The 14,391-nt window shown below is 38.2% G+C and overlaps 1 protein-coding gene across 1 annotated transcript; it reads left to right on the top strand.

Moving 5' to 3' along the window:
- The first annotated feature begins 5,208 nt into the window (after positions 1–5,208).
- Positions 5,209–11,440, top strand: LOC103425129 (filament-like plant protein 7). Its single transcript, XM_029094174.2, has 6 exons — positions 5,209–5,685; positions 5,816–5,965; positions 7,394–7,538; positions 7,630–10,048; positions 10,185–10,242; positions 10,642–11,440. Exons 2-6 carry the CDS (start codon positions 5,858–5,860, stop codon positions 11,125–11,127), a joined length of 3,216 nt encoding a protein of 1,071 aa, XP_028950007.2. The 5' UTR covers positions 5,209–5,685; positions 5,816–5,857; the 3' UTR covers positions 11,128–11,440.
- The last annotated feature ends 2,951 nt before the right edge of the window (positions 11,441–14,391 follow it).

Here is a 14,391-nt window from a genome sequence, read left to right as displayed (position 1 = left end):
GAGATCGACTACCATTTTGTCCGATAAAGAGTCACTCGAGGTGATCTTCAGGTTCAACATGTGTCTTCCTCAGATCAGTATGCCGATATCCTCACAAAGGGTTTGTCTGCACCATTGTTTCAGCACCATTGCAGCAATTTGATGCTTAGTGCACTAGAGCATCAACTTGAGGGGGAATGTAAGAAGGATGAAGTTCAAAAGTGTGATCCGAGTGAAGAGACTATCAATGGTTAAAACAAAAGTCATGTGGCAAAATATTAAATCAGTTGACATACATATGGTTAGTTAGTTGGAATCTGGAGAGGTTAGATAATTTGGTTAGAAGAAGTTAGTTGAGAAAAAGAGGTTATGAATTACTTGCTTCACAAGTCTTGTAGCTAAATACATATATAAGTGAGGATTGTAAATCATATGGAACTAATGAAGAAAGCTTTTATCTGATATACATCTCTATCTCTTTTTCTCTCTGTTCAATCTTTTCTATTTCCCTCGGTGAAACTATCTTAACAGTTTTACCCTCAAACGTTTCTTGGAGCCAAGAATTGTTACTTCTTTTGTTCCTTACGCCAAGTTTGGGTGAAGAATATCTAAGTCTCAAGGATTAAGACAAAGTATTAATAAAAATAGACTACAAAATGTTAAGTTAAAGAGATTAGAAATACCATTTATGAATATTACAAATGTATGCAAGACGGATTTGTAGATGTGAAGAACAATACTAATCTTCTCCATCTAACATTTTGTCATCAATTCCTTAATAACCTGACTTCAATTTTTTGTGCCTTGAAAATCTTTATTGTTTTGAATCGTAACTTATTACTAACATACATAGAAAAAACCAGAAGTTCACCGACTTCATCACCATACTAGCTAGAACAAATGAAAATACCCCACTTATACAATAGTGAAAACAAAACAACACTAGTTGGCCACATGTAATTGTTTATTTGTACGCACATAATTTGCTTCTCTTCGTCCTCATCAAGAAAAACCTTTCTTTGATGGTTTTGTGTAAAATTTAGAAAATTGGGAAGATATACATATATGCCGATTTCATTATAAGTAATTTTTAGTGAAAATCTTAATATGCATGTGCCAATTTTAATATTCAGATAATAGTATGATTAGATATAATACGATCATACAACCTATAAGATTGAGATAATATACATGGTTCTAAATAGTTCGACAAAATCAGTCATGTGTGAACACGTAATGTAAGTATCTTTATTGACGTGCGTAAGACTCATTATATGTACTTATGTTTACTGACAGACCTCGAATTGAAATGTCCACCTGAACGTCCTCGAAGCGTGTTGGCCGATAGGTGGAAAATGACAAATCCATAAAGAGTTGATGATGTATAAAAGTTGTGAATAAATTAAAACCGAAACCTAAAATTAATTTAAACTAGTAGTGTGAGTGCGCAGTAGCAGGATGAACCCTTATTAGCCATGCGAAGTCAGAGTATAAGTAGTTTTGCAGTGAAGTAAAGAATATTCACATCCTAAAATGATGGAGACTACTACAACATACATGAATAAGAATTCCCCCACACCGATTGGTGTTAATGTCAGAACCACTAGAGAACTCTTGCCTGCCACAAAAATTCATCTAAGACTCTGGGGGCGCATAATCGAAAGTTGTGAGAAGGAAAAAAAAAAGAGTTTAATAAAACCTTTGTTTTCCATAAAATACTAACTCCTTGTTGTAAAACCTGTATAGTTTCCTAAGTAACATTATGTATAATATGAAAACAATACCGTATAAAAACAATATTTTAAGAATACAATGATCACAATATCTCAAATATAATTCATTGACATATGCTGAGAGAAGCTCATGTAAAGACATTTTGACATGAAACATATTGGGTATAATAATGATTTACGCTATTGTAATACATACATGTGATGCTGGCGATAAGCACGTCACATACAAGATATAGCTGCCTAATGCAGACTAGTACAAGTTGGCACCTACAATGGAGCCAAGGTGAGCATAATTGTATGATGTGAATATACATGCAAAGCTGGTTTTGGCCTGGACAAACACAACTTACCCATGTAGGCATGCATGATGAGCACATAAAATATGTAAAATCATGTTATGATAGTTTCATAAGTATAATCATGGCATGGTGTACAAAATACTTTTTCAAGCATTTATGGAAACTATATAAATATAATACGCTTGAAAGAAAAACTCACTCACTGGTAGTAGTCGATTCATAGTCGCTCAAATTAGGAAGGACAAGGCCACCGATAACTATTGCACCTAATCATATATAAGGACTCTTTAGCAAAAATCCATTAAAATAATTAAATTTGGAGAAACAGGGTGCAAAAACAAAATCATCGCGTCGATATCTTGTATAGGGTTCCAGAGTCGATTTTCAAAAAAAAAGTCAATGATTAATGTTGACTGCTCAACACTAACCAGTCAACGTCAAAGCATTATTCTAAAAATTCTTGCCTACCGCCACCTAGGCGCTAGACGGCTGACCACCACCCCGATTAACCCTTACGCGTTTGAAAATTATGAAAGTGCACCTAGACCTGCTTAGGCATCCATTAGGCCTGGCAAACGGGTCATGTTTGTCGTGTTTCGTGTCGTTTTTGTGTAACACCTATTATCTTAATGGGTCGTGTCATGTCACACCCGTTATTTTAACGGGTCCTTAAAAGGTCGAGTCACTTTACCCAACACATAAAATGACCTGACCTGTTATGACCCGTTATAAAAACACATTGCCACATAAATATTACTTCAAAACATAAAAACACATTTGTCGTTAAGTACTACATCTACACTCCAAAATAAGAGCCTAATAAAAAAGCATCAATACACTACTAGTCTACTACAAAATACCAAATGTGCAAGGATATGCAAAATGAAGGAGTTTTTTTTTTCAAGGTTGTGAAGCCTTTCTCAGAAGTTAAAATCTTGCCAATAAAAGTCAAAACTTGCATGTTATTCCTTTTACAAAATTCTTCAATTTTCATCGATCATCATGGGGAAATTGTATTGGAACTTTGACTTTATCTATTGCCCTCAAGAGTTATGTTGATGATGTTTTCAGTAAGGTTTTCCACATCAGAACTCTCTTCCACATAAACTAAGTATAGAAAAACCAAACATTATAAACCATTCAAATTATGAGCAGTTTACCAAAATAATTATGAAAAGAAATAAAACAATAGTACTATACCATATAAAAATATATTACCTCCTTTTCTAACGAGCTAATCTCGTGTATACAACAAAGCTTGAACTGAGAGCGGCACCAAGTGTTGAAGTCTGGAAAGATTGAGAGTGAATGAGGGCAGAGGATAATTTGGGCTCCAACCTAATGTACAATGGTCGGTTGAGATTAAATCTCAGCCGATCCAATGATCATCAATTTTCTAAATTTAATATAATATATAATTATAATAGTATTTTTATAGGGGTATAAAATTATAAAATTAATATTTTGCTTATCGTGTGTCGGATTACCCACGTGTATATCCGGACCAACCTGTTATCTTAACAGGTGCTTATCAGGTTACCCGATAATGACCCGATTCGTTATTGTGTCAACCCGATAACCTATTAATTTCTTGTCGTTTTATGTCGGGTTAACGGGTCGTGTCAGAAATCGCCAGGCCATCCGCCTAGCCCGCCTAAACCCACCTAGACACCCGCGTACATCGCAGCTCTCACTTAGATAGAAAATCGATAACTTTCATTTTATGTTTCCAATAAAATATAAGAGACTTGGTGAATACTTGGATGAACACACATTATATGCTTGTTCCCTATGTTTTCAATATGTTCTAGAGCTTTATAATCTATATGTCATTTTATTTTACAGTTTATGTTTCCATATACAATTATGTGTTGTTGTAAGTACAAATAGGTACTTATTTATACAATATACAATAAATTTACTTAAATCCTCCTAGGTGCTAGGCCCTAGCCCGCTGCCCGACTAGCGCCTAACGTCTTTTAGAACATTAGGACAAAGTCAACGCCGGTCCAAGCAACATGGAATATCCCATCATCGAACATAATAACCGAATTGGATTATTCCGTTCACCAGATGAATATTTCCTTAAAACTAACGAGGAGTTAACGGAACATACCTAAAATATTTCGATCTGGATTCGAAAACGAGTTTGATTGTCGGGTCGAATCTCAGGTTAATGGGTCGGGTCAAAACCGTCTTTGGGTTAGGTCGACCCCGTTTTGGTTGCGGGTTTGGCCTCTACAACTCATCGGTTTTCTGGAAATTTGGTCGAAATTATTTTCAAACTTGTTGCGTCGCCGTAGTTGCTCCAATGTCCAAACCAATAGCATATTGGATTCCTGGAGTTGAGGCAAACACGATGGTGGAAGCCTCGAGTTGAGGGTTGTCTTTTGAGGTTTGGCCAGAATACACTTGCCGATTTTTGGAAAACTTATCGAAAAACTGGGGAAACTTGCCAAACTCGAATATGTGTCAAAACTTAACCAAAACACGCAATCCACATATGAAAAATCCATCTACTCAACAAGACGAACACAAAGGTAGTGGTTTTAGAGCTTACCTTGGATGGACTTAGTGAGAAACTCGCTGTGAAACTCTTGTCTGTGTCGAAGCTTCTCAAATCAATGGTTTGGGTCTGAAATTCACGAAAAGAATGGCATGGCTAAATTCGTGGTGGTGAGGTGTGGGCTCTAAGTGGCATGAACTCCAACTTCGAAATATGATAACACCATAATGTGTCCAAGCAGATGTGAAATTCATTTGCCCTTGACGTTCGTGTTTCGTAAAATCTTCATTCTAACTTTAAATTCAATTTCACTTGTGCTTACGTGTTCGTCTTGTCGAGTACTACAAGGATATGACAAGAAAGAAAACGAATTATGGACTAAGCTCAAACGTCTACTAGGATTCTACCAAGCCCAACATGGGTATTCTCGTCAATTCCCACCTTTGGGAATTAAAATTCATTAAATTTTTAGAACGAGTTGTAACATTTACGATGACTTATGCTAGCACATATTGTGATTGTATTTGATAATGTGTACTAGGTACAATTTTGTTCTTAATTTTTACCACTAAATGAAGTATCAAAATCAAATTATAGCTGTTCACAAAAAAAAAAAAAAAAAAAAAAAGGGGTCGCAATTGTTGAAGACCGTTGTCAACATAGACAACGACTTCCGCTCTTCCGGTCCGTCAGATGAAAGCAAAAACGACCCGCGAAAAAGAAAAAAAAAAAGAAAAAGGAAATCGACGTACGCTGTCAGAGACTCAGATCCAATTGCAGCACCCCCTCCCCCAACTGTATCTTCCTCCACACTCCTCTCTCTCGTCTCTACATTTCCCCACTCTTTACTTTCCCCTCATTTCACTTTTCCTGTTTACCAAACACACACACACTCTCTCTCTCTCTCTCTCTCTCTCTCTCTCGAAAAGCTAAAACTTGGTGGTTGGCTCCGCCTCCATTTCGTTATCATCAACTCCTCCTTCGAGTCCACTCTCTCTGCAACCAAATTAAAGTGTCGGTGGTGGGATCGGATTGCATTGGTTGTTTCTCTCTCCTAAATACTTATTTTATCTCTATTACTGCAATTTCTATAGAGATTAATAGAAATTTTCAGCTCCTCTGCACTTTCTGCTCTTGGGATTTTGCTCATTCATGCAATGCTCACCTGGTTAGTACTTAATCTGTTGATTTTTTCTTTTGGGTGTAATTATTTTTGTGTTTTGACATTTGGGTTTAATCCGTTTGTTTGCATGCAACTGGTTCTCTGATTGGATTGAGTGTTTGTTTGGATTTTAAAGAGGCAGCAAGTGGGTTGGAGTGGTTGGTTGGGGAGGTGAATCATGGACCACAAGCCTTGGCTTTGGAGGAAGAAATCTGCAGATAAAACCAATGCAGCTGCAGCAGCAGGAGACAAATTGAGTGTATCAGTCAAAGTAAATGAGGAAGAGGTACACATTTTTCCTTAATTTTTATGTCAAAAATCGTAGTTTAGTGAAATCCATGATGTTTTATTCTAATCTACATGACCTATAAGTAGAAATGTAAATGGTTTGTCATATGCTGTTACGCTAATCTCCCCTTACACTTTTGTAAGGTCCAAGGTCGGTCTTGGAGATTCCCTTGAAAGATTCTGAAAATCGAATAATTTCGCGCAGTTGAAACATTGCTAGATTGGCTTAAGGAAGTCAATTATTGTGAAGAGAACTTGTTATGCATTACATTAGTGAAATATATAAACAAGAAATTGTTGGAAGAGTGAGCTATTGAATAATTGCGTAGAGCGATTCTTATTTGTTTGAATGTATATATGTTAAATATATTTTGTGGGGTTTTGATGATCAGAGAATAGAGATTTTACAGGAGAGGCTGGTCAATTTTGACAAGTTAAAATTTTCTTTTAAATATGTTAAGCCTTCAACTTTTAGATCAATCAGAAGCTTTCGTGAAAATATTTTTGGAACTAATCCTTGGTAAATATGCAAGTGAATCCTGGAAAAGCACTAGTTATGTGCAAACTAGTGCTTCTTGGAGGAAGCACTTCAACTGCTTTTGGAACAAAAAAACATTATCTCTAAAAATGTTTTTAGTCATTTTAAAAGGAGTTCCAAACGAGTACTTCCATGCAAGGCCTGCAATATGAATAAATTTAGTGCTAAATTTATCTTAAAAGTTAAAAAAAATGCTAGTGCTAAATTTCGATATGAATAAATTAACTGCTAATGCTGTGATCACTTTTTGTTGATATATTGAAACCCAATATAAACAGGCCCTTTAGACTTCTATACAGTCGGGTGAGTGAGATGTCGTTTTAGAAATTCCTATTTTGTGATATCGAGATGCAAACTTGGACACATTGGTCTCATAAGATTTAAAATAAATTTTTTGAAGGCAATTTGATATTTTTATCTTAACTATACCATAACCTTTAGCAGCCAAGAATTTTCAATTTTCTCCTTGTCAGAAATTAGCACTAGAGAACGACACTAAATTGACCCAATTATCCAATCACAAACCATATGATTGTCAACCAAAACGTCTTACTGCATGGTAGTTTCCAAGGGATAGCAGATATGCATCCCCTGTGTAACTGTGGGGATTAACAAGTTTTAGACTTTTGATGATCCTAACCAATCAACTGCTGTCAAATAGTTTTTCCTGGTAATGTGGACAGAAGAACTGAAAGTTTGATTTCCTACGGGAGTAATGGTAATTGATTACCATCTTTTACAAATGTTTATGATGCCTGTTGTTTGAGGTTGCTACATATGTTTTTATTGGGAATTTTGTTTTTCATATAGGAACCGTTGAATATTCTTGGAGGCATTAATGGTACTAATTTTCAGCTTACTCTGTTTTCTTTATTTTTTATTTTTTAGATAGAGGCACTTCAGGCTGAGAAGGCAGAGTTGGAGAACAACCTGAAAACCCTCAGTGATAAGCTTGCTTCAGCTCTCTCTGAATGTAACAGTAAAGATGCACTTGTGAAAAAACATGCCAAAATGGCACAGGAAGCTGTTCAAGGTAATTCATGGCTTGAAAAGTTGTGTCGGAAATTTCCAATAATCTGTGCATTTTATCAGTATATCGTTTTTCATATGGATGTTTTATATAGGCTGGGAGAAGGTAGAAGCAGATGCAGGATTTCTGAAGCATGAATTGGATAAAGCTTTCCAAGTCAGAGCAGCTGGCGAAGAAAGAATAGCTCAATTGGATGGAGCCCTCAAGGAATGCATGCAGCAGCTACGATTTGTTCGAGAAGAACAAGAACAAAGGGTTCATGAGGCTATGATGAAGACATCAAGAGAATTCGAGAAATCGCAGATAGTGTTGGAGGAGAAGTTAGCAGAGGCCACTAGAAGGGTTTCTAAAATTGGTGCTGAAAACACCCATCTAAGTAACACTCTTTTAGTGAAGGAGAAGTTGATAGAAGATTTAAGAAAACAATTGACAAAGGTGGAAGCTGATTTCAATGCACTCACGACTAGATTAGAATCCACTGAGAAAGATAATGCTTCTTTGAAATATGAGGTTCGGGTGCTTGAGAAAGAGCTTGAGATCCGGAATGAAGAGAGAGAATTCAATCGTCGAACCGCTGATGCATCACACAAGCAGAACTTGGAGGGTGCAAAGAAAATTGCAAAGTTAGAATCAGAATGTCAGAGGTTGCGGCTCCTAGTCCGGAAGCGGTTGCCAGGCCCTGCTGCTCTGGCAAAAATGAAAATTGAAGTGGAAATGCTAGGACGGGACTCTGTTGACATGGGGAGGAGAAAGTTGAATGACTCTAGAGTTGATAACTTTCCTGAGACTCCCAACAAAAAGGTTAACATTTTGACGGAGCAGTTATGTGCTATGGGAGAAGAAAACCAGACTCTCAAGGAAGCACTCAATAAAAAGATAAATGAACTCCAGTTCTCTAGAAACATGTATGCCCGTGTAGCTTCTAAATTATCGCAATCTGAAACACCACATGAAGAATCGTTAAAAGGCCAGGAAACCATGGAGTCAATGAGGAGTAGTCTTATGTCACATGAAGTCTCCGTAGCATCTATGTCTGATATTGGCAGCGATGATAAGGTTAGCTGTGCTGATTCATGGGCATCTGCCTTGATTACGGAACTGGAGCACTTTAGAACTGAAAAACAAAAAGGGTCTCTGACAAGCAAAACTGTCGGAGCTTCAGACATAAATCTGATGGATGACTTTGTTGAAATGGAAAAATTAGCAGTTGTTTCTGCTGATAAACAAAGTTTCGGTTCTCATGTTCCTTCAGTTAAGGCATTCGTTGCACCCTTGGAAACGGAGTATTCCTCCGAACTTTTGGGTAGCAAGATGGTCCCTATTTCTGACAGTGAGTCAGGCTTCAGTTTGTCAAACAGGGAGAAGAGGTTTAACAACATTGTCGATGGCAAAGCTCCTCATTGGGTTGAGGATATAGTGAAACTGGTGGTGGAGCACAACCGTGTTGCAGGAAGAAACCCTGAACAGATACTTGAGGATATAAGAATAGCTTTGGCATGTACAGAAGATCCAAAGCCATGTGAATTGGTTAATGCGAGGACAAATGGAAGCCATTTTGAGGCATTGGATCCTTCCTCCGTTAAGAGCTGCACCTCATGGAAAGGTTCAGATAGATCTCTAGTAACTGATTCACCCAGAGGAGTAAGTGACGTGGACATCTCAAGCTCACAGAAGGGTAATCTGCAGTTCCAGCCAGATTTGAGTAAGTCCATTTGTAAAGTAATTGAGCTTATTGAAGGAATCAATGTGCCATCTCCAGATTATAACCCAGAGAATGGGTCCAGGAAGGATGGGAATGTGTCCACATATATAAATTCGGAAAACGCAGGCTACATAGTTCGTGTTTTCCAGTGGAAAACTTCTGAACTCAGTGATCTTCTACAACGGTTTGTTCATGCGTGCTATGATCTATTGAATGGAAAGGCTGGTCTTGAAAAATTTGCCGAAGAATTAACTACAGCTTTGGATTGGATTTTAAACCACTGCTTTTCGCTTCAAGACGTTTCAAGCATGAAGGATGCAATTAAGAAGGAATTTGATTGGGATGATGCACGAAGTGAAACTGAAACAGAAGTTGGAGTAGTTGGTCACTTTTCAAATGGCCATAGTATACAAATAGAAGAGCTGCAGGCCAATCTGGTCAAAGAAAACAGAAAATTAAAGAATGAATTGGTGAATTTAGAATCTGAAAGGAGAGAGTTGGAAGGGAGACTTCAGTCGGCTAGTGATAAGAGCGAATACCTGATGAACCAGCTCAAGGAATCTGAAAAAGCTATTGCCAGCTTGAGAACAGAGTTACAAGGTTTACGAGAGTCAAAGGAAATCGTTGAAGACCAGATTAAAAATCACCAGGTGATGAATGAAGATCTTGAAACGCAGCTTACGGAGGCCAGAGTTGAATTAAGTGAAGCTCACCAAAAGTTTTCGTCCCTAGAAGTTCAACTGATGAATAAAAAAAATTGCTGTGTAGAGTTGGAGGCTACATGCCTGGAACTACAGCTTCGGCTTGATAGGTACATATGCAGATTTATATATATACACACACACAGAGTACCACACACACACACACACACATATTACAGCTTTACTTATGTACATATTAAATTAATTGAGAGATCCTATGCATCTGATATATGTTTTTAATGGCAGTGTGAAGAAGAAAAGCTCAAATTCTGATCTCCATCACGAGGAAAGGCAAGCCCAAAATGTGAGTCAATATCCTCTTATTGTACGCACATTTGCGTTTGTTTGAGAATCTTTAATTTCTGTTTCCACCTGCACTTTCATTGCCAAATAAAAACCATATCTTAATGGTAGCTTCTTGGGGGTGTCATATACTAATAAATGTACAGTGAAACAATAGTCTCATTAGAAACATCATTGAAAGTGATCGACTTAAATGTGGACTCTCTCTCTCTCTCTCTCTCTGGGTGAACGGAGAGTTCATTTTTGAAAGAAAACAACTACAAGCAAAAAATGATTCTATTGTACTTTCTTGTCACTCAGCTGCAATATTACATGATTTACTGTTTTTACAGTTCAAAGTGAGAAATCTGGTTCTTTACTTCTGATCGTAAATATTTTTTTTTTTTAATCAAAATTTCAGGATTGGGATATAACAGCTGCTTCAGAAAAGTTGGCTGAATGCCAAGAGACAATACTTAACCTCGACAAGCAGTTTAAGGCAATGGCTGCACCAAGGGAAGCAGCTCTTTTTGACAAGGTCATCACTAATCCCACTGATACAGATACCCCCACAGCCAAAGCCGGAAGCCCAACCCCACACAAAAACACAAACCAACGGTCCTCGTTACTAGATAAAATGTTAGCAGAAGACGGTGCTAGCATCAAGGAGTTTAGCTCTCCAATTTCAAAAGAGGTTTCGACTTCCACATTCAGCACTAAAAGGGTAATAGAGCCCCTCGAGAATATCCCTGTTCTAAATAGTAAATATCAGGATGACAATGCAGCTGTTGGTTCATTAGCTATAGTGCCCGGAAAGAAACTGGGAGGTGGGAGCTTATGGAGAAAGCTAGTGCGGAGAAAGAAGAAAGGTATCAGCCAAAAGGCACCCCTTTCGATTGCCCCATGACCAAATCTCCATCATATGATATCGTGATAACGTCAGTGTTCATTGCTCTGTTGTGATGGCAGTTCTGTTTGTTACGTCCCTTGTATTTGGAAATAATAAGGTTATGGCTGCTGTTGGTCATTTGAGAGATACTGGAGAATGCGTGAGTGAGGTTGTGTATTACTGCTGTATATACATATTGTAGGAAACTTAGAATTTGAAACAATTTCGGCACGCGAGAAGTTTGACATTTTTGTATACCCTCATCGTGTATTTCCTAGTTTTGTACACGTAATTTTCCCAATAAATAAAATATGGTTTTGTTGTGAAATAACTATTTGGAAGAGGAAGAGAGTAGAGAGTGGGGACCAGAGAAGAGAGAGCAGGGCTTGAGGAATTCAGTGCGTAATACCTTATGCCTAGTGCCTTTATTTATATGATGAGTTTTGTTTGCCCTACAAGTAGTACAAGGAAAGGATTTTCAAGATCCTATAGGTTTTCTTCTTCTAGTTTACACAATCACACTTAAATACAACATTGTTTATAAAACTCCACCTAGAGTATGTAGAACTTAAAAAGTAGTTGAACCAGGTAAGATGGTGGTTATTGTCGTCAGTTCTCGTTCACCACATGCAAAGCATACGCGAGTCTCTAACTAGAAATGCATATAAGGATAAAGTTTTACAAAAACCTGGCTACTGTAAACTTAGTAGGATAGACATGTAGTCTACGAAGAAAAAAGTGAGTTAATGCAATGTCGATACTTGACATCTTCAAAATGCATTTGTTGATGCACAAAACCGGAGGTCTTGAAATGACGTAAATCCGACCGTGAATCTGCATGAAATGTAAATAACACAAGATGTATCATGGTTCATCCTAAGGTTTGGGCTACGTCCACACCGATTGTATTTATCTGAGAGCATTTGTGAGGGAGAGGTTGTGAGAGCTTTGCTCTAAATAGGAGAAACTTAGGCCCTGTTTGGCAGATCGTATAGCACACCGGATAGGATAAATAGTACGAATCAAAGTGTTTGGTGTAGCTTTGTACTAAATAATACCCGGATTAATTAAACTGGCCCCACACGTTTTATACGGTGTACGCCCGCTACCTTATCCGCCCAAAATCCTATGTATTATTAGTCGGGTTGTCTTTCGCTTCCTTCGCCCGCCTCGTCGTTCTCGTTCCTTCCCTTCTCGCATCGCGCGCTGCATCGTCTGAGGTTCTTCTCCTCCTCCTCCACCTCATCTCCTCCCTGTTCTGCCCAAAACCAATCCCTCTTCGTTATCCCCAATTTCTCTATCCACCTGAAAATTTCTTCTTCTCTCTCTGTTCCACCCAAACCCAACCGCTTTCGTTTTTCCAATTTTGCTATCCAATCTCACCTGCAAATTTCTTCTTCTTTTCTATCTGTTCCGTCCAAACCAACCCCTTTTCGTTTTCCCCAATTTTGTACCTGCAAATTTCTTCTCCTTCTCTATCTGTTTCGCCCAAACCCAACCCTTTTCGTTTTCCCCAATTTTGCCATCCAACCCCACCTGCAAATTTCTTTCTTCTCTATTTGTTCCACCCAAACCCTACCCCATTTTGTTTTCCCCAGTTTTGTTTTTGGCTAGAGGACGAAAATTATGCACAATTTCGTTGAGTAATATTAAAATTTTACTTCTTTATTCCTATCTATTTGTCCAATCCAATTCCCTCTGCAACATTTGGAGAACTGTAATCGAGTGGGGGTGCAGCTGAACTTCTGGAATTACGCTCCATGTTTGCAGCTTGGATTGGTGTACTTCCTCAGCAATTCTCTTGCAATTGAGTTTCAGGTTGGATTGAAATTTGGGTTTTCATAATTGAGAGAAAAAAAATCAAATTAATAGTTTTAATTTTGTTGATTTTGTAATCTGTGATGTTTTGTTACGGTTCGCTGAGGGTGGGATTTTGGGGGTTTGTGGTGGAGAGATTTGGGAACAAAAGAGAGGATTTCCGTTTTTTTTTTTTAATTTTATTTTAAGTTTGATTCCTCCTATTCGGTATAATACCAAGCACAGTATAAATAATACGATTATTAGTCCGATACTGCACCAAACGTCCGACTAATTTAGTCAGTACTGTCCGGTGGCTATTTATCCTATCCGACAAAAATAGTCAGTACAGTCCGAGCTGCCAAACGAGGCCTTAGGGTTTGTGAGGGTGAGGAGACCCTTTTATAGAATAAGGGCTCTTCCCCTAATTACATATTTGCCCCTTCCTTTATTACATAATTACATTTAAGTCCCTCGAGTATTTATACGAGGTCTAAATATGAGGCCCTAAATATGGTATAAACAGTAGTCCCCCAAGTCTTCAGTTAAGAGAGTCTTTTGGCTGGAAACTTGAAATTCAGTCCATGTGTGGGCCGAAGTAAATAGATGCTGTCTTGAACTGATGCTTGATATGAGGCAGTGCTCAATCTGAAATGATGCTCAATTAGAAGTAGCACATGCTACGAGGCTGCTCGGCTCGTGGCTTATGTTGCCTTGATTGGCTTGGTTTATGGCGTCGAAGGTGAGGGAGTCCCTTTTATAGAATAAGGGTTTGCTCCTCAATACATAAATGATGGGCTATAGTTGATGCTCGCGGTGAGGTGGTTGCTCAGTAAGCGGCGATGCTCTCTAATGGTGGTGAAGGAGTCTCTTTTATAGAATAAGGGCTCACTTCTTAATACATAAGTGATGGGCTAGAAATGATGCTCGCGGCGAGGCGGTTGCTCAGTTGGCGGCGTTTCTCTCTAATGAAGGTGAGGGAGTCCCTTTTATAAAATAAGGGCTTGCTCCTCAGTACATGAATAATGGGTGCTCTCTAATGAAAGTGAAGGAGTCTCTTTTATAGAATAAAGGCTCGCTCCTTAATACATAAACAATGGGCTAAGTCCCCTAAATATTTTTCATGAGGCTCAGTTGAGGCCCAATATATGGTACATAATGTAGTCCCCCAAGTTTTCGGTCAATAGAGTCTGTTGGCTGGAGACTTCAAATTGAATCCATGTATGGGCTGAAGTGGCTGTTGTTCAGATGCGATATTTGTATACCCTACACTGAAGCTTTGTAGGAGAAGCTTTGCAAGTGAAGCTTTGAAGCTAAAGCTCTGTAAATGAAGCTTTTGAAGCTAGATATAAACAGTAGTCCCCCAAGTCTTCAGTCAAGAGAGTCTTTTGGCTGAAGACTTGAAATTCAGTCCATGTGTGGGCCGAAGTAACTAGATGCTGTCTTGAACTGATGCTTGATATGAGGTAGTGCTCAATTTGAAAT

Source organism: Malus domestica, chromosome 15, assembly GCF_042453785.1.
Source record: "Malus domestica chromosome 15, GDT2T_hap1".
Lineage (NCBI taxonomy): Eukaryota > Viridiplantae > Streptophyta > Magnoliopsida > Rosales > Rosaceae > Malus > Malus domestica.
Note: the sequence above shows the minus strand (reverse complement) of the source record. Positions and strands in the feature narration are given on the sequence as shown.